Source organism: Kryptolebias marmoratus, linkage group LG22 (assembly GCF_001649575.2).
Source record: "Kryptolebias marmoratus isolate JLee-2015 linkage group LG22, ASM164957v2, whole genome shotgun sequence".
Taxonomy (NCBI): domain Eukaryota; kingdom Metazoa; phylum Chordata; class Actinopteri; order Cyprinodontiformes; family Rivulidae; genus Kryptolebias; species Kryptolebias marmoratus.
In genome coordinates this window covers 21,694,219-21,713,990 of record NC_051451.1, presented here as the reverse complement: position 1 = coordinate 21,713,990, position 19,772 = coordinate 21,694,219, and the positions used below count along the sequence as shown (strand labels likewise).

General features: G+C 38.2%; 2 protein-coding genes across 3 annotated transcripts in view; one reads left to right on the top strand and one right to left on the bottom strand.

The window, feature by feature from the left end:
- The window catches only part of wdfy4 (WDFY family member 4), a 39,919-nt gene that overhangs the window by 8,516 nt on the left and 11,631 nt on the right, over positions 1-19,772 (bottom strand). For both annotated transcript variants that reach the window (XM_017412906.3, XM_017412905.3), the window contains exons 17-54: positions 19,582-19,685; positions 19,273-19,483; positions 19,067-19,143; positions 18,762-18,980; positions 18,374-18,552; positions 18,050-18,281; positions 17,543-17,694; positions 17,354-17,465; positions 17,091-17,281; positions 16,851-17,003; positions 16,676-16,749; positions 16,165-16,323; positions 15,975-16,069; positions 15,788-15,884; positions 15,459-15,661; positions 14,607-14,773; positions 14,407-14,526; positions 14,139-14,318; positions 13,897-14,052; positions 13,314-13,437; positions 13,074-13,225; positions 12,606-12,844; positions 12,407-12,519; positions 12,119-12,310; positions 11,929-12,035; positions 9,509-9,586; positions 9,215-9,406; positions 8,736-8,802; positions 8,318-8,532; positions 6,664-6,812; positions 6,430-6,544; positions 5,429-5,514; positions 5,281-5,343; positions 2,107-2,149; positions 1,811-1,930; positions 1,596-1,719; positions 1,392-1,498; positions 356-506 (exon numbers count right to left, since the gene is read on the bottom strand). In XM_017412906.3, coding sequence (XP_017268395.1) covers positions 356-506; positions 1,392-1,498; positions 1,596-1,719; positions 1,811-1,930; positions 2,107-2,149; positions 5,281-5,343; positions 5,429-5,514; positions 6,430-6,544; positions 6,664-6,812; positions 8,318-8,532; positions 8,736-8,802; positions 9,215-9,406; positions 9,509-9,586; positions 11,929-12,035; positions 12,119-12,310; positions 12,407-12,519; positions 12,606-12,844; positions 13,074-13,225; positions 13,314-13,437; positions 13,897-14,052; positions 14,139-14,318; positions 14,407-14,526; positions 14,607-14,773; positions 15,459-15,661; positions 15,788-15,884; positions 15,975-16,069; positions 16,165-16,323; positions 16,676-16,749; positions 16,851-17,003; positions 17,091-17,281; positions 17,354-17,465; positions 17,543-17,694; positions 18,050-18,281; positions 18,374-18,552; positions 18,762-18,980; positions 19,067-19,143; positions 19,273-19,483; positions 19,582-19,685 — 5,318 coding nt within the window. The remainder of the gene's footprint in view (positions 1-355; positions 507-1,391; positions 1,499-1,595; positions 1,720-1,810; positions 1,931-2,106; positions 2,150-5,280; positions 5,344-5,428; positions 5,515-6,429; positions 6,545-6,663; positions 6,813-8,317; positions 8,533-8,735; positions 8,803-9,214; positions 9,407-9,508; positions 9,587-11,928; positions 12,036-12,118; positions 12,311-12,406; positions 12,520-12,605; positions 12,845-13,073; positions 13,226-13,313; positions 13,438-13,896; positions 14,053-14,138; positions 14,319-14,406; positions 14,527-14,606; positions 14,774-15,458; positions 15,662-15,787; positions 15,885-15,974; positions 16,070-16,164; positions 16,324-16,675; positions 16,750-16,850; positions 17,004-17,090; positions 17,282-17,353; positions 17,466-17,542; positions 17,695-18,049; positions 18,282-18,373; positions 18,553-18,761; positions 18,981-19,066; positions 19,144-19,272; positions 19,484-19,581; positions 19,686-19,772) is intronic.
- Positions 2,291-5,296, top strand: lrrc18a (leucine rich repeat containing 18a). The gene is made up of 4 exons (XM_025005190.2): positions 2,291-2,353; positions 2,497-2,538; positions 3,226-3,313; positions 4,307-5,296. Exon 4 carries the CDS (start codon positions 4,311-4,313, stop codon positions 5,124-5,126), a length of 816 nt encoding a protein of 271 aa, XP_024860958.1. The 5' UTR covers positions 2,291-2,353; positions 2,497-2,538; positions 3,226-3,313; positions 4,307-4,310; the 3' UTR covers positions 5,127-5,296.

The window sequence follows — 19,772 nt, the reverse complement described above, 5'->3', positions numbered from 1 at the left end:
TTCATCAGGAAGTAAGTAGGAAGTTCTGGATCGTTTGTGATTTGTGTTAACAAAAAAGTGCACACTGAGTCAATTATGTCAAAATAAAGACAGTAATGTAACACAAACTCTGACATCTGTTGCTAAACATCTGGTTATGAATAAATCCACATTTGTGAAAAAATTTTAAAAAACTTGTCAGAAGTACCTACATCAGTATGGATTTATAAAGAACACTTCAGAAATTATTTAACAAAAGATATTGGTTGAGTTCAATAAAAAATGATTTTCTACAGGTTGTATATTTTACTAAAGTGCGTTTATAAACATCTTTACAGTCATAATTTTAGATTCACAGAAGTGTTTTGCTTCTGACCAAGCTGGATGTTGTTAGAGTTGAGCAGGAAGTCAGGCAGGTAGAAGAACTCTGGGATCAGTTCGCGGACGTCTCCCATGTTGTCTCTGGAGGACGAGTCCCACTCCTTCTTAATGCTGTAAAACATCCGCTCAGGGATATCAAACCCCCCCTGCAGGCAGATGCAGAATGCCACTGTCAGACTTCCGGCACACTGATGAAATAAACCTTTTCAACTGGCATGTTCATGTTCCACGCACTTCAGCGCAGAAAACCATATTTTACAATGTTTAATACATCATGTAGGAATGAAATATCTAGTGCTGTAAGAAAAAAAAAGAAACCTTTTCATTTTTATGTAAAATTTCATAATTCTGATGGAAATCTCATGAGAGAGAATGTAATTTAGTGTAAAACAATTACCTCAATAAATGAAAATAGCATATACGGTAGTAAACTCGGTTAGAGATGTAAATTCAGTTATGGATATTACCACACACCCGTTATGTGCTTTAGAAGACAAAAAGGCATCCCAATTCACCAGATGAACATCTTTATTGCTTTATTCTGACTATCAAATATGCATGCCTTTTCATTATAATCAACTGGATGCTGTATTGTAAATGGGTAACATCTGTGGCTATTTGTATAGGCTTTTTTATATGCTGTTTGTAATTATTTGCATAGATATTAAAAATCTCTCTATAATTTGCTTTCATACCAAAAAAAACATGTGGAGTTTTGAAAATAGCTCATATAAGATTCTTGTTATTAGCAAGAATTTGCTTGAAAATAATAGAAAAAAAGACAATGATGAATGTCAATGAGAATTGCAAGCACTGAGTTTAAGAAGGCCCTTTAAATTAATAAAAAGATTAGACAAAATGTGCAATTTATGGTATGCATTAGGTCTTTTTCATTTACAGTTTTCGTGTTTGACAATGAAGTCTTTAAAGTCATGTTTCGTCTTCACAGTAAATGTGACTTATAATTCACAACATTTTATCTTACACTAAATTACTCAAATTTTTACATTTTCCAGTGTCTGTGGCCTTACCTGAAGTGCCTGGAAAGTGTGTGAAAATGGCTCCATCCTTACAAGGAAGGAGGCCACAATGATGGCCGACGAGTAGTGGGTACAGTAGTGGCAAAGTGCCGACAAGTCTGTTATAGAGTAACAAACATTTTAGGTCAAAAAGGTTTAAAATCTATATTGAAATAGAACAGTGAAAATAACTAAAAAAAAGATTAGCTAAGATACCTTCTTCCTCATTGTTCTCCATCTCTTCATATCTCTGAACGAACATCTGTTTCCTTTTCTCTGTCTGAGCTCCCATCGGCTTGGACAAATCACGAAAGGTTGCAGGATTTGACAGATCAAGCATCTGTTGAGGATTGAGATTTTTTTTTTTTTTAAATGTAACTCTCTCAATAATGCTAATGTCTAAGAGAACAATGTCATGTGCATGATTCTACCTCTGACTGATAGTCAGCCAGAACCCAGGGGAAGACTGGATACTGCATCAAATCATTGTATGTCCTTCCAGCGATGGTGTTCAGATGCATCAAGTACTCAAAGTTAGTCATCTCTCCTTTCTAGAGGGCAAAAAAGTATAAATCAGATTTTTTTAAAAAACCAACTTCATCAAAAGAGAGCAACAGGAGTATAAAAAAGACCCAAACAGTTGGTGATGTGACGGAGGGAGGGCCGAATCTGTGAGCACAAACAGTTCTGACAAAAATGTGCAAAAAAGCTGTGTTTATTGCATTACCTGCCATTTAGCAAGGGCTGTTTTGTCGACCACAGGAATCTTTCTAAAGCACAAAAAAAAGCAAAACATTTTGGATTAGCAACACAGGCCGAGCACTGAGCAACAGACCAAGCAAAGTTTCTTTGCTTGGTCTGTTGCCTAGCAACCAGAGTTGAACTGTAACACAGCCCAGAGTTCAGAAGCAGCGTAATGGAGGTGAGAAACTCAGGAAACAGGGATTGTGTGTACACAGCTGCAAGGGACTGAGGTGAGCTGCAGTTTGTCATTTGTCGTAAAAATAACAAGCTGTAATGTGGAGGATTGGTGCCACGTGTGGGCTGTGTAAAAACCTACAAGTTTAAGTTGTGTCTACCTGAGAAGTGTTAAAATGAAAATGTTTTCTACCTTCAGCTATGATTTGAAAGGCCTAGTTGGACAGAGACACCAACAAAGGTAAACAAAAAGAGATTACTCATCTGAAAAAAGATTTCCAACTTCACAGTTAAGGCAAGCAATAGTTTAATATCAAAAATCTGCTTTAAATCATTTCCATCAGGGGAGGAATAAAGTATTAATCTATCTATTCTCTATTTTTCATTGGTTGGATGTCTGTTCAAATTCAAGTAAGCTGTAATCTTGAAATGAATGTTACAGGCTCACACAATGACAAAGATCTGTGTTTAATAAAATGCAAAGGGGAAAAAAAATGTTCAATCAAATTGAATTGTTTTGAATCAATTTACAAAAATATGACTGAGTACACAAAACAGCTATGCAAAACGACAACACTGCAATGACTAGATTTTATTTCTTTTTGAGCAACTATCCAAATGTGGTTAAACTAAATTGAAAATGTGATCTGTTGCTTCTTAAATCTTCACTTCCTCTGTGAGCTACAAAAACATGGCAATAAAGTCTTGCACCCCAGTTGCTAAGTAACGTTAAACAAGAGAAAACTTGAGTTTCACTTCAGAGCAGGAAGGCTTGATGTTCACTCACGGTACATTCCTGAAATGTTCTCATGAAAGGATTACCAGATATTTTAAGAAGAATTTTTGCATGTGGACTAAATTTTACCTTCAGTTTTTAAGTGTTTTTTCAACAATAATTGCATGGTGTTTTTTCTGTTGCTTTTTGCAGGACTGAAATCTAATGGTGTGTTTTGACAGCTGTAGAAAGTTCAATCAAGCTTCTCAACATGACATAAGAAGAAAGAATACAAAACATAGTAAGAACATATTTTCCCTAAAATATTAATAAAAGTTGTAAAAAATTAAGTTAAAGGTGAAATAAGGATGCGTGAAAGGATTTGTTTAACATATGAGGGTCTAATTCAGGTGCGGACACTTTCTAACATCAATAAATTCCTGGCCATAATATTTTGTGAAACCACACTAAATCAATCATTGCATTTGGCTCAGTATGTGTTATCTAATTGCAGGCAATAATTTCATGCAATAGTTTCCTATAGGAGGTTATAATAGGAACAAGCACCAGTAGATAACCTCTCTCATCCTGAGGATGATGAATGAGGCAAGAGAGGGCCTTGGGGTGTAACACAGACACAAACAAAAACACACCTTGCTCTTTTAGACAGGGAGGGGAGAAGAGCAAAGCCCTCATTACACTCTCAACACTCCCCAACTATCATTTATCAAAGTCCTGATTTGACTCAGGACTTTGCACACACGCACACACAGGCATATTACAGCGCATCAATGCACTTCCATGTGGATGTCCTACACACACACACACACCTTTTCTTGCCAAACAACTCAATCAGTTGAACAGTGAGGGAGAGTGAACACTCGTGTGTTTTTGCTGTATTATCCCGTGTCGCCTCACTCCTATTGTTCCTGAGCATTAGCCTTAATTAGAGAGTCGTGCTCTTAAATACCCCCATGGGCAACACAGGGTGAGCACGCACCAATGCAGACACAACAATGCGACACACGCGCGCGCTGTTCTCGTTCCTCTGAGTGCATGCTTTCCCCACTGCCCCAGGACATACACAGGCCCTTGTATTGGAATAAATCACATCAGCTATACACACGCATACTTACCCATAAACAAACACGCAACACATTTATTTCCTTGAGTACTGTCTGATGGTGTGGATTAAATACATTTTGTAAATCAGCCTCTTGGGGTAAAAGTCAAAAAAGGGAGGCTGCGCTGACATTTTTAACTGAACTGTTGAGTAATTTTCTGTTTATTGCAGTACGATGCCCAAAGGAAAAGAAGCCAAAGGGACAAAGGTGACCCTCAAGACAGCAAAAAAAGCAGTGCAGATTACCCCGGACGGAAGGCGTAGACTCACCCTTAGTAACATGGGTATCATCACCTTCCCAAAGTGTCTCTTCAAGCTAACCAACATAGACGAGTTGGACCTTAGTCGCAACCAGATACAGAAACTTCCTGACAACATTGGAGACTTCTCATCGCTGAGATGGCTGGATCTGCATAGTAACAAATTGGAGTCTGTGCCTGGCTCCATTGGCAACCTGCTGGGACTGACCCACTTCAACCTTGCAAATAACTGCCTAACCTCTGCAGGTTTACCCTCTTCACTGGGTTCGCTCTCCAACCTAAAGAGTCTAAATCTTGGAATGAACCAGCTGGATGCCTTGCCTCCCACCATGGAGCGCTTAGTCAACCTCCAAGAGTTGGGCCTATTTGATAACCTCTTTGTCAAGCTACCAGACTTTGTGAAAACCCTCAGTAAACTCACTAAGCTGAACATGACACGTAATCCTTTAACGTATGTTAAAGAAAAAAATGAGAGGATGAAGAAGAAAAAAGCCGAACCAAAAGAAGATGTGTACTTGATCCATGAAAGCAGCCTGTGTAAGACGTGCCTTCAGAAATGTAAAGCACAAAGGGAAAGGCTTATAATGGGAGGAAGAGGTGATGCCTGTGACATGTTTGGGGAGAAAAAGAAAAAACGCTTTTCTGGATTGTTGACACCAAACTCAGTGGCCTTAGTCACTCAGGATGTGTGGAGAGTGAAAGAAAAAGTGAAAAACAAGAAAATTAAATAACTGAGCGTCTGTTGGTTTTAGCTAATGAAAATATAAAAATGCTAGAAGTAACGTAATTTTAAATGATCTTTTCATGTATTTCATATAAATAAAACTGAGTGAATGAACCAAGTATGTCTTTGCTATGACTGGAACAAAAACTAACAACACTTACTTGGCATTAGCAAGGACTTCAGCGACTGCTCTGCCTTTTAATGCCGGTACAACTTTGCTCAGCCTAAAGGGAAAGAAACGGACAAAGGTCAAAAACAGGATGCTGAAAATAAAATCTTTTTAACATCCATCTTATCTAAATTTGGTACCTTTTATATGCTGAGACATGGTCCTTATTCAGGAACACCAGAAATGCTGAATGTCCATTTTTCATGAAGATCTCAATAGCATTGTTCTACATCAACAGAGAAATACAGTGGAATTTTATTAACTTGAATATGATAAGATTTGTAAATTAGCATTTGAATTTAAACTAAAAAATAATCATTTTTGATTATTTTTATCATAATCAAAACTGACAATTAAGGCAAAACATACATTTGTTATTTGTTAAATAAACTTTAAAAATACAAAGTGATCTTATTTGTTTTGAGTTTTTAGCATCAAGAAAATATATTTATTTCTTGTGATAAATCTACTAAAATTTGGTTTTAATGAACAAAACAACATCATAAAACATAGATTTTAAATCACTGAACAATAGGTGCTAAAATATTTGTTTTACATTTTTGTGAAAAAGATAAAGAGTCAAAAGGTTTACACGTTGAGGTTCTGGATATTTTCTATCCTCACTAACATCATAAATTATAAATGTACAAATCATTCTTAAATTTGTGTTTTAAATATTTTTAGAAATTAATTTATTTTAACAAATACAATTTAATTTCTGCCACAACAAAATCAGGGTATAATTGAGAGAAATATGCTGAAAACAAGTTGCCACAATACGTAGCACTAAAATTGAAAAAATCTTTTCTTTTGTAAGAAAGTGTAAGTATAGAGAGAGACGCCCATAAAGATATGTGTTTAGGAATGTCTATATATTTTAATTAAAAACTAAAAATTAAATAAAAAGTCTAATTGACAGCTATGATGATGAAAAAAAGATTTCTTTCTTTATCGCAAGTTAGATGCTAAAGCAAAATAAATAAACAAAAAAAAACATTTAAGGAATTATTTTCTTTTTTTTATCTTGTCTAAAATATACAGAAATTAATCATTTATGTAACTTTACAAAAACACACCATCATATCAGCTAAATTACGTGATCTGAAATTAAGGTATGACTGGGACTGTTTGGATGTCTGACCTCTAAAAGAAATCGCATAAAGCGAGCCTCCTTGATATCCTCATAGAGCCAGCGTCTGCATGTAGCTGATGGCAGCTCTTTATTCAGCATGTTGGAAATAAAAGAATCCCTCACACTAAAAAAAGGGGACACAGAAGATAATGGATGTCTGACGTAACTGAGCAGTTATATACAGTTAATATACAATATGTTCTTTGCAGTGACAACTGTGCAACACACACTGCATTATTGTACCTGCTTGGGTGGTGTCTCCTGCAACAAACATCTCCAGTCGGACTGAGAGTGAATCCCTCACACAAAAGCAGACTCTCAATCCCAAACAGCAGCAAACCTTCAGTCACTCTGACGCCACTCACCATCACCACACACATCTTTGCCCTTATCTGCAGAGACAAACAGATTTAAGCCCTAAATGAGAACTGGAATACACATGAGCTCGTTTCTCTCTTAGGACGTGACATGGCAGATACGCTTTACTTGAATGATCATTTTAATCACATATTTTAATCACTATTAAAAAGACACAGTTGAACACTTCATTATCAGGGCTGATTGATGGGGGAGGAGAAGGCCCCGCCCCTTTTTCAGCAGTACAACGGCGTTTCATCCTGCGCCAAAGTGAATCCACATGCTGCTTTCAGTGCCAGTTGTACGTAGCTAATGCTAACTGCATTGTGATAATGTGTAGATAATTCTATTGTCTGCCCTCATTTCACGACAAGTGCGTGCACCTGGCCATCTCCCTGTGCTGGCTCCTATGTGGGCCCTCTGAGACATTGTGCCCAAAAACCATATGGGGTCCCAACAGACCCGCAGGCCCCCCCACAATTTATACTAATCAAATCAGACGCCCCACACCCAGACACATGCAGTCACACACTCGGTGGACAAGGAGGAGGTCCTGCCTGGTCATTATTAGGAGAATTAATCACTGCCACACACACAATAGCAAACCTGATAAGTGATCAGAACCTCTTGTCTTAAAGCAAACACAGCGACATGCTATGATGGATAAGATCACTTATCTTGTGAAGGTGTTTTAGAGGAGTCAAGGTGAGTGAGTCTCAGCTGCATCTACTTCTGAGCTGACATCAGACATCAGTGAGTCCAAATTAAAATTGTGTCCACTAATGACTGGATTAAACTAGTTGAATTTATTGTTATCAAAAGTTAAATACATAACAATAAACTTGTTTCCTTATCTCTTTACTGTGGTCCAGACAGATAAGAGTTTTCAGTCTGCGGGTGACTTAGCTGATGATGGGAAGGACGAGAAAAAAGGAGGACTTTTATTGACTGAGAGCCTAATGTCAGACCATTGATTTCTCCCCACACACATTATTGTCATAATCACACTATTGGCGCTGGCAAGCTAATTATGAGTGGGTCTCCCTTTGTGTGAGTGTTAGCCTGTGAGTATGTGTGCATTTCTCAGAGCTAATGACTGTGTTCATTTGACAGGAAGCTCAGCAGGAGTCGTACACTGAACCACTACAAGACAATAGGACACACTAGCACACATCACACACTTGCTAAGCGGATGTAAGACAGCTTGCATCACCTCCTACTGCTTTTATTAATACTTCTGTCAGAAACATTAAAAGCCGCGGCTGGTTGCCGGAGCGATGAAAGGCCCTGTCAACATGTGCATGGTTTTTAACTCACTGTAACAATGAAGAGAGCTGCGCTGCGCCTCAACATTAAAATATTAAACTAATGAGGAAAGATAAAATTCTGATAGCAGCACTGGGCTACTGAAATCTCTTACTCTGCATCAGATAATTACAGTATGAATCAGATTATTAGCAGGATGGGAAGCAGCTGTACTTGTGTTTGGACATTTTATTTTCGGCATGATGTACCAAAACGGCACCCTATGATACAGTACCTTCTCCCCGGGGAGTAGCTCCTGCAGGATGACACACATGTCAGGACAGTCCTGTGTGTGGGAGCAGAGTTCCGGGGTGAAAGAGTCAGGCAGATTCTCAGTGACTGATGGGGCCTCGTTCAGAACAGGGAAGAATGTCAGACGGTCACAGTTCTGTCCTCCCTCTGCTTCGTCCTCTTTAACCTCGCCACCAACTTCGCGCAAAATCTTTGGCTCTGTTACATGGACAAATGTTTTTTTCTGACTTAACATCCAACACTGAAATTGTGCTTTAAATAAAACAATGTTCAAGATTCAGTGGCATCTAGTGGTAAAGCTGCAGACTACTACCAACTGTAGGTATACTGGAAACTGTTGGTTCTGAGGTAATAAAAGCACAAAATTTAATGTGTTTCTAAAGAAAAAATTAAAACGATACCAGCATCTCCCTCGGTTCTAATAATGTTCTCTTCAGATCTTAAGCCCGGACACAGCATTCCCAGAACCTGTGGCAAAAAACAAACAAACAAAAAATGCCACTGTTAAAGGCTACATGTATTAGTAGTTATTAGCCTTTAGGTATCAGGAAAAATGATAAATTACAATAAATTTGAATTCTATAATGGTTAGCATTTCTTTATGGTAAGTTTGCAGTCTCAATAATATTACAACTTCTTAAGTATAACATTTTTTTTTTTAATTGTTCATTTTCTTTCTATTTAGGGTAAAAGGCAGAGTAAAACACTGTTAACTAGGGCAAGACTGGGTTATAGTTTTCAAAACAAAACCTCTCTAACACTTGATAAAGATAACAGTTTGCTTTTGATCATCTATTTTAAAATTATAGTCAACACTTAGAAACTAAACACCCTAGTAGTACCTCCAACATAGAATCTACTTCAATATGAAATTCTATACCGATTTGGAATGCCTCAGGACTTTTCTGCGGATGCGTAGTTTGGTCCGATTGGGTCCTTCAGCAGCGTCTTGCACCCAGTCTTGGTTCAACAGCACCCCTGGGCCAGGACCAAATACAGCTCTCTCCCGCAGCAGCTCAGCCTCAACACGTAACCACTGGGAACTCACATGCTCCCACTCAGTGGTTTGCAACTGGGACATAAATACAAACCAAGCCAGAGGGAACAGTTGAGACAAAGACATTAAAACCAATTCCATTTTAACTGTTGATAAAACGTATCTGAGTAGTCAAACCAGTAAGTGATTTGTCCTCATATTCTCAAACATGCTGTGGCCTCTCTGCCGATGTGACTCCATGTAAGACAGAAACTCCTGCAAAGAAACAAGAGTGAAAATGGCTGCAAATAAAAAGGGGGACAGCACAATCACTCTTCTGGGCTCATATTGCGGGCGCGCGCACACACAGACAAAGATTTTATATGCATAAATTTTATATGCATAATGGTATTGTTGTTTCCTCATGCAATTACAATGCATTCATGCAATTACATCTGTTTTAAATTGCATTCACTGGGCAAAATAAGCTAGTGGCTACAGTCTTACAATAACCCTGTCTGCAAATGTAATCATTTGTTGGTGTGATCTAATTAACATAAACATTAATATCACTGAGCCACACCACAGTCAAGGGCAAGTTTAGTTTGTGTGCACACCTTTATTGTGTTTATGCCAGTGATTGTTTGTTGTTTTTGTCGACTGAAAAAGGGAAGAAATGAAAAATCTAAAACAGAGCTGTGTTGACACTGCACAACGCTCATGTTCAGACACACTGGGATCATATTCTGACTGTTAACTGCTTCATTAAACGCATCATCACAGCAGTGCTCGCTGAGAGACTAGTGAAACAACATGTGTCCATCTTCACAGCTGACCCAGGAAAGCCATTTAATTGAGTGAGTGAACATGCAGTAACTCTTTATATCGAGTTTTATTTACAGATGCTAATTTTGTGTTCTGCTGTATAAAGCCATAAAAGGAATAATTGATTTTAAGTGCAATAAAAAGACAACAACACTTCTGCATTAGGCGAGATACAAAAATTGGAAATAATTTGCAGAGTAAATGCATTTTCATAACAGTTGACAACAAAGTGACAAGCCCTTAGGAGACTGAAAACAGTTTCCCTAAACAACTGAATGCCTATCAAAATGAGCTGGGCAGAAAAAGAATTAAAGGAGGAATCTGAGGGGAGATTATAGAAATGTTATAGAAACAGAAAAGAAAGGAATAATGAAGTTTGCAACCCAGAGTCATGTTGTCACAAACAAACAGCAAGTTGGCGTCATCATCTCTAATTCCATTCCTTCATTTGGACAAACATAAGTAATATATAGCATTAATTACCCTATTTAACAGATAGGAACCTCATTGGCTTTTTAAATGCTGCATTAAATACATAACTCATCTTTTCCCTCTGCAATTAACATCAGAACATCACACTCATTTCCATTTTAATGACTTCCCAACAATACGCCACCTTTGATGATAAGGCAACATAATGTCAACTTCAGTCTGAGCTGGCAGTGAATGTGTAATGAACTTAACGTGATCATTAGTGCTGTTAATTATCTTTCTAATATGAGGACACAGATATGATTATGGAAACTGCATTCGCTGATGAAATAAATCTCTAGAAGAATTGCACTGAAGCTTAACAGAGGACACAGTCTGCTTATCAGTCTGTATATTATCATTTATTACCTACAGTAGAACTCTTATTTTTGTTCAATAAAAGTAGTTATGTGAGACTAAGAAACTTTGTTTTGCATAACTATGGATCCAGCTTTTAAAAGGAAACTCCCCATAAACTTATTATTTGCCAAATAAAAGTCATAAGTTGATGCTTCAGAAGTTAATTAATGACTCAGTTATTTCTTCATAAGACTGGATGAAAAAATGAGTAGACTGGCTGACCATAGCAGATTTCTAACTGAATATTTTACTTAAACACTCCCTATAGGAATAACCATGTTGCAGTAGCATACTGCAAGGAAGAGGAGAAAAAACATCCCTGTCTTCTTCCCAGCATCTCGGATGGAAAAACAATTCATCACTTTCTCTGATAGCCTGTCAAGGACTGATATGATAAAGAACAACATCAAATGAATAATGTTTTCATCAGATTGGTACCACTGTAATTGCCAACATGATTTCTGTGGGCAAAAGACACGCACAAACAAGAACATACATACACTTTTTGTGAGTGTGAGACAGACACGCAGACGCTGTAATTTCATGCCTGTGTGCCTGAGTAATATGTCCCTGCTCCCTGCTCCAGATGGCTCGACGTCTTAAGCGTTGTGGGGGAACTAATGATGTGGGCCACGTGTTTCGGGGGAAAAAACAACAATAAACGCGTCTTTAACCTTCAGCAGCAAACAGTGTGTTGTGGCGAGTGTTCCCATGGATAGGCCTAACAGATATCAATTACAAAGCCCACTCAGGGGCAATCGGCTGTGATAATCCAAATCTATTTAAAAAAATAAATAAACACCCCCGCAGGGCTGGATGGCCCACAGAACAGGCACATTTGTGACTTTGGGATGAATGTTTGGCACAGTCCTCTGGGATGCAGAGGAACCCTGGAGAACAGCCTCACAATTCTCAAAGGAGACAAAGGTGTGTGCAAGAACCAAATTCAAATGTGTATGTACCTCCGCTTTTATTGACTCTTGATATTTGCCCAGCACAGAACGAAGCGCACTGCTAATCATATCAAACGTCCTCTGAGATCTGCTGGCCATTTTCTTCTTCTCAGACTCTGCAGAAACACACTTAATATCAAAAACAAGACACAAAAAGTCTGTTACCTTCTTCATCTGCATCATTAGATAGTTTGCTTACCTGTGTATAGCAGCCATGTTTTGTGTGCCATCTCCTCCCACAGAGGGCTGATGTCGGTCATGCTGACAGGCTTTGTCTCTTCTGTGTGGCTCACTGAAATCTCCATTTTATAGCTTTCTTCAAGCATGTGTTGCCTCTCTAATAATACCTTTGACCAACAGGCTTCTGCTAAGGACACTAGTTGTTTATCACCTGGAACACACAACAAAAATTGCACATTGTCTGCACGGGGTTTTAAATTTGGCAAGACTAAATAGTGAATAAACTCTCTCATAATGGGCCTTAAACCTGTCGTGTCTGTTTCATTGTTGAGGCATGTAGGATGTCTGGTAGGTACGGGGCTCGATGAATTCTTCCTGTTATACACTTTCTTTGCTGTGCATCCAAAACCTTCAAGGTAGCTGAAAAAAAGTATGATTATTTGAATTACGAGTGAAGAGTTAAGGCATATTAGCGAGTAAGTGCTTAAAATTAATGGTACTATTACCTGCCAGAACGAATTAGTAACAGACAATGAAGAAGGCAAGTAATAAAGTTCACATTTGCATTGTAAGTTGCCATAAGAACATCCCAGTGCTCCATGAAGGTTTGCAGCACCCTGATGACTCCTTTCTTTTCTTCTTGGGAATGTCGCGGTTGCGACAGGAAGTAAAGCAAGACTTTATTGGTGCACGAGTAGAGGGCAGAAACAATCTTCTCTTTCTGAGTTTGACCTTTCTCCAGAGCCTAAAATTATACAGCAATGTATTTGTTATCAGTTAGTTATTAGAGATTTGTTCACTGTGAGGAAATTTCTAAAACGCTTCGCATGTCCCAATGATTAAACAAAAATATATAATAAACTCTTTAAATTGCCAGTGAACACATTACTTTTAGCTTACATTTTATTGGCCTTTTTTGGTGAAAAATTATTGCTCCTTATTATTCATGAAAATATGCATGTTTTTTTTCTTACCACCATAATCTGATCTGCGAAGAACTCAAGCAACATTTTAGAGTCTCCAGTGAATGATCCATTGTAAAGCTTCAGCAGCAAAGTCTTACTGAAAAGCATCACATTCCCTATCAGTGTGCCTGTCTGTCCTTCAGGCCTCTGATTCTTGCAGTCTAAAACAGTAAATAAAAAGTGATCAAATCAGATTTATCTGCTGAGTTCAAATTAGCATATATGAAAATCATGGAAGCATAAATTTACCTTGTGAGTTGAGATGGGTGGTGTTGTCCTGGTTGCTGAGTATGTGGATGATGTTCATAATCAGCTCCACTAACTCAGACTGAAAACTCTTCCTCTGTTCTAGCGACGTTCCATCAGGACAAAACTACAACATTAGAGCAGGTCAGCAGTTAAAAGAATATTGAAATTCATAGAAACAATCTGAGGTAAATTTTGGCATTTGACAGCTCTTGTTTGTTCCAAATCATAGTTCAAAAAAGTGTGTCTAATTTCAAATGCAAAGATGAAATGAGTGCATGCAGGTGAAGCTTGTTTGGGGTGGGGAAATCCTTTCTTTCTGGTGGTGAATAATTCATTTACAGTTCCTTTGCTCTTTGTTTAGTAAATGAGCATAGAGTGGCACCTTCTGGAGAAACAAGAGTTTTGCAGAATTGTATCTTACTGAACAGGCTTTTCTTTTTTCATTTTCTTTTTTGTTTTTAGTAAAAATGCATTTTGTCAGATATGTGTATCTCTTGAATGTAGGTTGATATGTTTTTGTGGTCTGTGGATTAACTAATAATAAATCCAATAAATAACTATTTGTGCTTAAATGTGAACTCACCTCCATCAACAGAACCATAGGATGTGTGTTGGTGCTTGCAGACACATTAAGAAGACTGTCCATTAGCAAAATTTGAATGAAGTCGAGCACTGGTTTCCTGGTTGAGTGAGTGCTGAATGTGTCCTCACTTTCACTTCTGCTGAGCCTACCAACATCCTGAGGGAAGAGAGTAAACCAAACAATTAAACTATACAGGCAAGAAGTTGTAAGAGAGACTTGTATAACCAGCATAACACACAAACCTCAGAAACCTCTGCAGGAAACACAACCCCAGCAAGTGAATGCAGGAACATGGGCGATGCCCATAGTGGGTCTCTTGGCCGGAGGTTGTGGAGGAGACAGAGGAACTGCATCACACTTGCTGGGAGCTGGGAATCCCATGATACATCAGGCCCTGAGATGTGCTTAGCTGAAGAAAAAGGCTTTAAAACAATAAACAAAAAAATCTCAGTCATTTAAAAAATAAGAAGAAGAATAACGAGGATCTTGATCTTATTGGGCTTTTTCAACCTGAGTAATGATGACTTTGACCATTTTCAGCAGTGTTGTAGCAGCTTCAAGACAGAGTTGTGAAGCAGGAGCTTCTGATTGGCTGTCAATCAGTGACTGTAGGATATCATCCAAATGGACCTATATTTGGAAAGAATAAAAACATCATGATAAAGCAAATGAAGAGGAGGAATAAAAAGTTGAAGTAAAAAGTAACTCACCTTTCCCTCTGCAGTCTGACTGGCCTTCTTCCCCAGCAGAAGAGCAGCAAGAGCTTCGTACACCTCAGGCAGGTGAGTGTGTTTAATTAACAGCTCCTGGAGGACATCAAACCCTGGACACGACATGCTGAGACACTCCTGAGACCACGAATGGGCTCGAAGGTTGTCTGGTAACAAAGCAAAATATCAGGGACAGAAGTTGATTTTGAATAGATTGTCAAGAAGACATGAACAAACAGAATCACATGACTACAAATACTGTTCATTTTAGTCAAATTTATAAAGAAATCACATTTGAAAACATCTGCCATTGATCAAAGTGCTGTATATAAAAATAAATTAATAAATAAATAAATTTAAATAGCAATTTAAAAATAGCTCAAAAACAATGGACGTTGAAATATTTCTGTAAGAAAAAAATAGTTGAATTTAAAAAGGGAAATCTTTTATTACATTTTGTTATAATTTTTCCCTTTCTATATTCTTAGAAATGTGTTTCTTGAAATACAGTTTTTCATTTAGTTGTCTTTTCTGAAATGTCGTTTTTTTATGTTCTTTCTATCTAGTGTTTGTTTATTTTTCTTTTGTTTATTGTCTGTGTTTTCTGATGTTGTGTTTTGTGGTATGATTTTCAGTTTTGGTTGTTTTTTGCAAACTCACAACTGCTTTAATGCTAAAAAGAAATGTAGTATTTTTGCATAAGTACCATTTTATGATTTCATAACATCGTTTCTAGTTTAGTTTTAGAAAATAACTATTGATCAAAGTTAAAAGAAATTAGTTATAACCATGATTCCATAAAAATGACAACAGTGAAGTTATACTTTGAGAAAATCATTAAACTTAATGTACCAATGACAGCAAAAGGCTCCTCGATGCTCTTCACAAGTGTTCCTGGGATCACCCCTTCTCTGAAGCTGCTCTGTTGTTTTGGTCTCAACAGAAACTGTGTGAGCAGAACGAGGCCCAGTTTCAAAGTAGAACAGTGGAGGTGGGCCTGAAGGAAGAGCAGGAACCAATCACTGCCAAGAGATTCAAATACTGCCTTCTGCTGACTAGGAGAAAAAAATACTTAGGGTAAATACCTCTGTCACAAAATTAGGGTTAGGGTGAAATACTGAGAAAACAACTGATGTGTCCTATTTAAAATTTTGTTTTGACTACAAAGTAAAAGTCCTCACTCTTTAAACTGAAGGCTGTCAGAGGTGAGGATTTCACACAAGACAGATAGAAACTTGTTGCGGATCCAAATAAGACTGGCTGGACCCAAACTCTGACCTACAAGATAGAAAAGAGTCTGGATAAGACAAACTGTCAAATATAAGACATGTAATGTATGACATGTGTCTGTAGGTTAAATTACAATACCTGACATATCGTGTGAAAGATCATCCTCAGATATCTCACTGCTTTCAGTCTTGTTACTCAAAGGAGGGAGCGTGTAGACCAGGAAAAGCCCCAATCTTTTCACATGTTTAGAAAACAAAATAACACTTAAAATATAAAAAAAACTACATAAAAAGAACTTGTTTGTTGATGGCGTGTCACGTAAATTTACCTGCTTATGTCCACAGGGTTTAAGTAAGCCTTCAGGAGGGATGTGATGACGCAAGAAATAATGTTAACCTTCTGAATGGTCACAGCAGGCTCGGACAACTCAAACAGCAGCTTTGGAAGGAGGCCCACACTGTGCATAACCACTGCGTTCCTGCTGTCACTGTTAGGAATGTGATGAGTGAAACAGAAAAAGCATTGATATCAATCACAATCCAATACCACAGACAGAAAATCTAATTCAACGATCCATACACACATTCGGTTCTCTCTTCAGCCCCCCTGACTGATTCTGTTGAACGTTCCCCTGACTATTTTTGTTCTACACCTTCGTGATATTGATGACAGGCTTCTGCGTGTGCTGACAGAACAGCCAATAAAGTCTGTCAATTCAGAACAAGACGCTTTTTGTTGCATTACATAACCTGTAGGCTGTGTGAATTAGCAATAAATTTGATTAAAGCTACCAAATACCCTGTGATATCCAGTCACATATTGTTAATTGTGGAAATTACCTCGAGGATTTCAGGATTTCAGCAAAGTGGTTCAGAACTGAGAGGTCCAGATTGTCTGATGTATTTTTCCACACCTGAAAGCAGCATAAGAAAAGAGTTTACAAATACTAGCTGACTAAAAATATATATATCTTTTAAATTAGCTCAATTTTTATGACAAAAACGGGATGCTTACCTCTAGATCACACAGCAGAGCTTGAAAAGCAGGGGTGTTCTGTAAACAACAAGAGTCGAAGCTCATCTCTACTGAACTCGAGAGGCACAGAGCCAGCTGTAGGGTTCGATGGCTCACAAGACTGCTCTTCATCTTCAGTAGGAAAACTAGCAGCTACAAAGAAAGTAAACGATGCAGAAAACAGTTCATAACTGTGAGATAATTTTGTCTGCATCAAAATCTACACGAAAGCTGCGAAACCTTGTATCCGTTGATGCGATTCATTTCCTGCTGCATCGCAGAGTTGGTCTCCAGCACAGAGAGAAGAACTTTAACAGCTGCATACAAAGCGCTGTCATCTGGTGCCATTGCAATTAGGCTGAGAACAACTGCAGGCCCACCAACATACAAAAAACCATTGGAAGCAGACTTCGGAATAAACGTTCGAATACCTAAAATGAAGGAACGCCAGATATTAAAAATAGTACACATAACAGTTTATTTTGAAATCTAATTTTGTTTACCAAAATGTCCAATCAGGGCAGCTCCAATGGTACGAGCTGTACCATTCAGGTGATGACTGATGTTTTGAGCGAGAAAAATTGGTGTGCAGTTATCCCGAGATGTTATCTCCATCTGTAGTTACACATAATTATCACTTTGTACTGAAACAACAGAAACATCTGCTCAGCAAAGATTCAAATTGCCCTGACCTCTTTAGCAATCAGTCTGGAATCCACTTCATTGTACTCCTCTCTGATCTGCACCACAGTTGTAAAGGAAGAAACTGCTGGGTTGATGCCAAATGAGATCCTCTCTTCAGGAACCAGCCTGAGTGGGACAGGCTCAGCATTTGGATCCGGATCTGGACGCAAGGAGAGAGGTGTTGCTTAGATGTAAGTTAAAAAGAGAAAAAAAATCAGCATTATGATATCATTTTCTCATGCATTCATTATAAAGTCATTTCAGAAGTTTGAAAATTGAATAGCTACTGTGGTTTACAACAGTGTTTTACAAAATAAACAACCTAAATAGAAAGTATGGTGAAAACTACTAATTAAATATGCATTTGGTAGGAATTTAAAGCACTTTTAGATTCTGGAAAAGACAAAAACCTTATTTCAATCAGACTGCATCCTAACCTGATTATTCTTTCAAAATAAACAAAAGACAAGTTTTAGACATGTTGTGAAATTGTTGCCCAAGATTTTGCAACTCACCAGTGTTGCGCAGGGCCTGGAAGTTGCCCATATATGAGGTGCCTTGTGCGTAAACAACACCCACAGCTTCTGAGCTCAAAGCCTCTTCAAAGAAGTAACAGGGACCCACTCGCCACACAAGAGCAGCATGCTCCTTCCACAGAGCTGGTGTCCCTATCAGCCCATACACATCAATCACAGCTGTGGGGTCCATGGAGACACACTGACCCGGGAACGGCTGAATATACTTCATCTGATAGACAATTAAGTTTTTATAATATGTGATTAAAAAATACATTTGAGTTCAAATTTGATCAGTAAACAATAACCTTCCTCTTATCATACCTTTCCTGCTCCTATTGCCTTGCCGTTGAAGTAGGCTGAGGTCAGACAGCTTTTTTTTACATCCTTGGTCATGACAACAGCCAAATGATGCCACTGGCCTGGGACCAACATGCTGGAGCAGCGAAGCCTTAGAGATGCAGACAAAGATGTTGGAGTGGAAACTTCTGGATCCATCATATCTGTGAAACATGAAGATGAGGCAACCATTGTGTTATAATTTAATGGTCTCACTATTGTGAAGTTCTACTTCACAAGAAGTGTCAGCTATGACACAAGAAGTCATAGCTGACACTTCTGACAACAAAAAAGCTCTTTCTAGAAGCTTGGTTTTGTGTTGCCACATGAAGCTCACAAAGTGCAAACACTGACAAACTTAAATTTTTCTTACCGAGATATGAGAATGCTTCCTCCTCTGTGGAAATGACAAGACAGCCATCACAGGCTGAGAAGGAGATAGACAAACAGATGTATGGTTGTTCAGTTCGGGACATGTGGCGAACCACCGTCAGCAGACGGATTGGGTGGGAATCACAAGCTGAGCTGAACCTGCTGATCTGGAACCAGCAGGAAAACGAGAGACCAGCTGTGGGTGGAAAACCTCTGCATTCTAAAGCACGAGAGAGAGAGAAAGAGAGAGATTTGACATTTTATTCAGAAAAATGAAAAAGGTAAATGGTACCACTTATCACTTACCTCCCCCGATTCCGCCAGTTGAGATTGAATCAGCAGTCACTCCTTTAACTGTAGCCAAAGAGGGCAGGAAAAGGCAGCTAGAAGAACAAAGTCAAGAAATAAAAAACTAATTATGATTAACTGTAATCTTTTTCAATAAAGAAAAACTGAAAAACAGTATTTATATTATTGGTTTGAGACTAGACAAACTATATTAAAGCACTAACCCATATCCACTTTCAGTCATGTCAAACTCTATAAATGCAGGTGAAGAAGAGACTCTGTGCGGTCTGAATGTGCGTGGTGCTGTCATGGACACCAGACTTATGATCTGGTGGACTGGAATTGGAGAACCAAAAGAGGTTGTAGGTTGCAACAAGCTGAAAGTTCGTTTCAGTGTCCCTCTTGAAGATTCAGCATCTGTCTTTGTGCTCTCGTCTGGTTTGAACAACATGAATGAAGTTTAATAAGCACATGGCTTTTTGTTTACAAAAATAACAACAGAAATGTTAACTGACGGCAAAAGAGATATGTACCATCTGAATTGGATGTCCTGGCTTCTGGGTCTAACTCTGGTTGCACTTGCTTGGTTGTTTTATCCTCCAAGCACAAGAGAGGATCCCCTAAACACAGGAACTTTCTGAGTGACAAGAAGTAACAAACACATGTCATATACATAATACTTAACATAATACATAACATAAAAAACAACTCTATACACCGACTA

Coding starts and splice junctions, on each gene's coding strand:
- lrrc18a (XM_025005190.2), top strand. CDS start 4,311: ATGCCCAAAGGAAAAGAAGCCAAAGGGACAAAGGTGACCCTCAAGACA.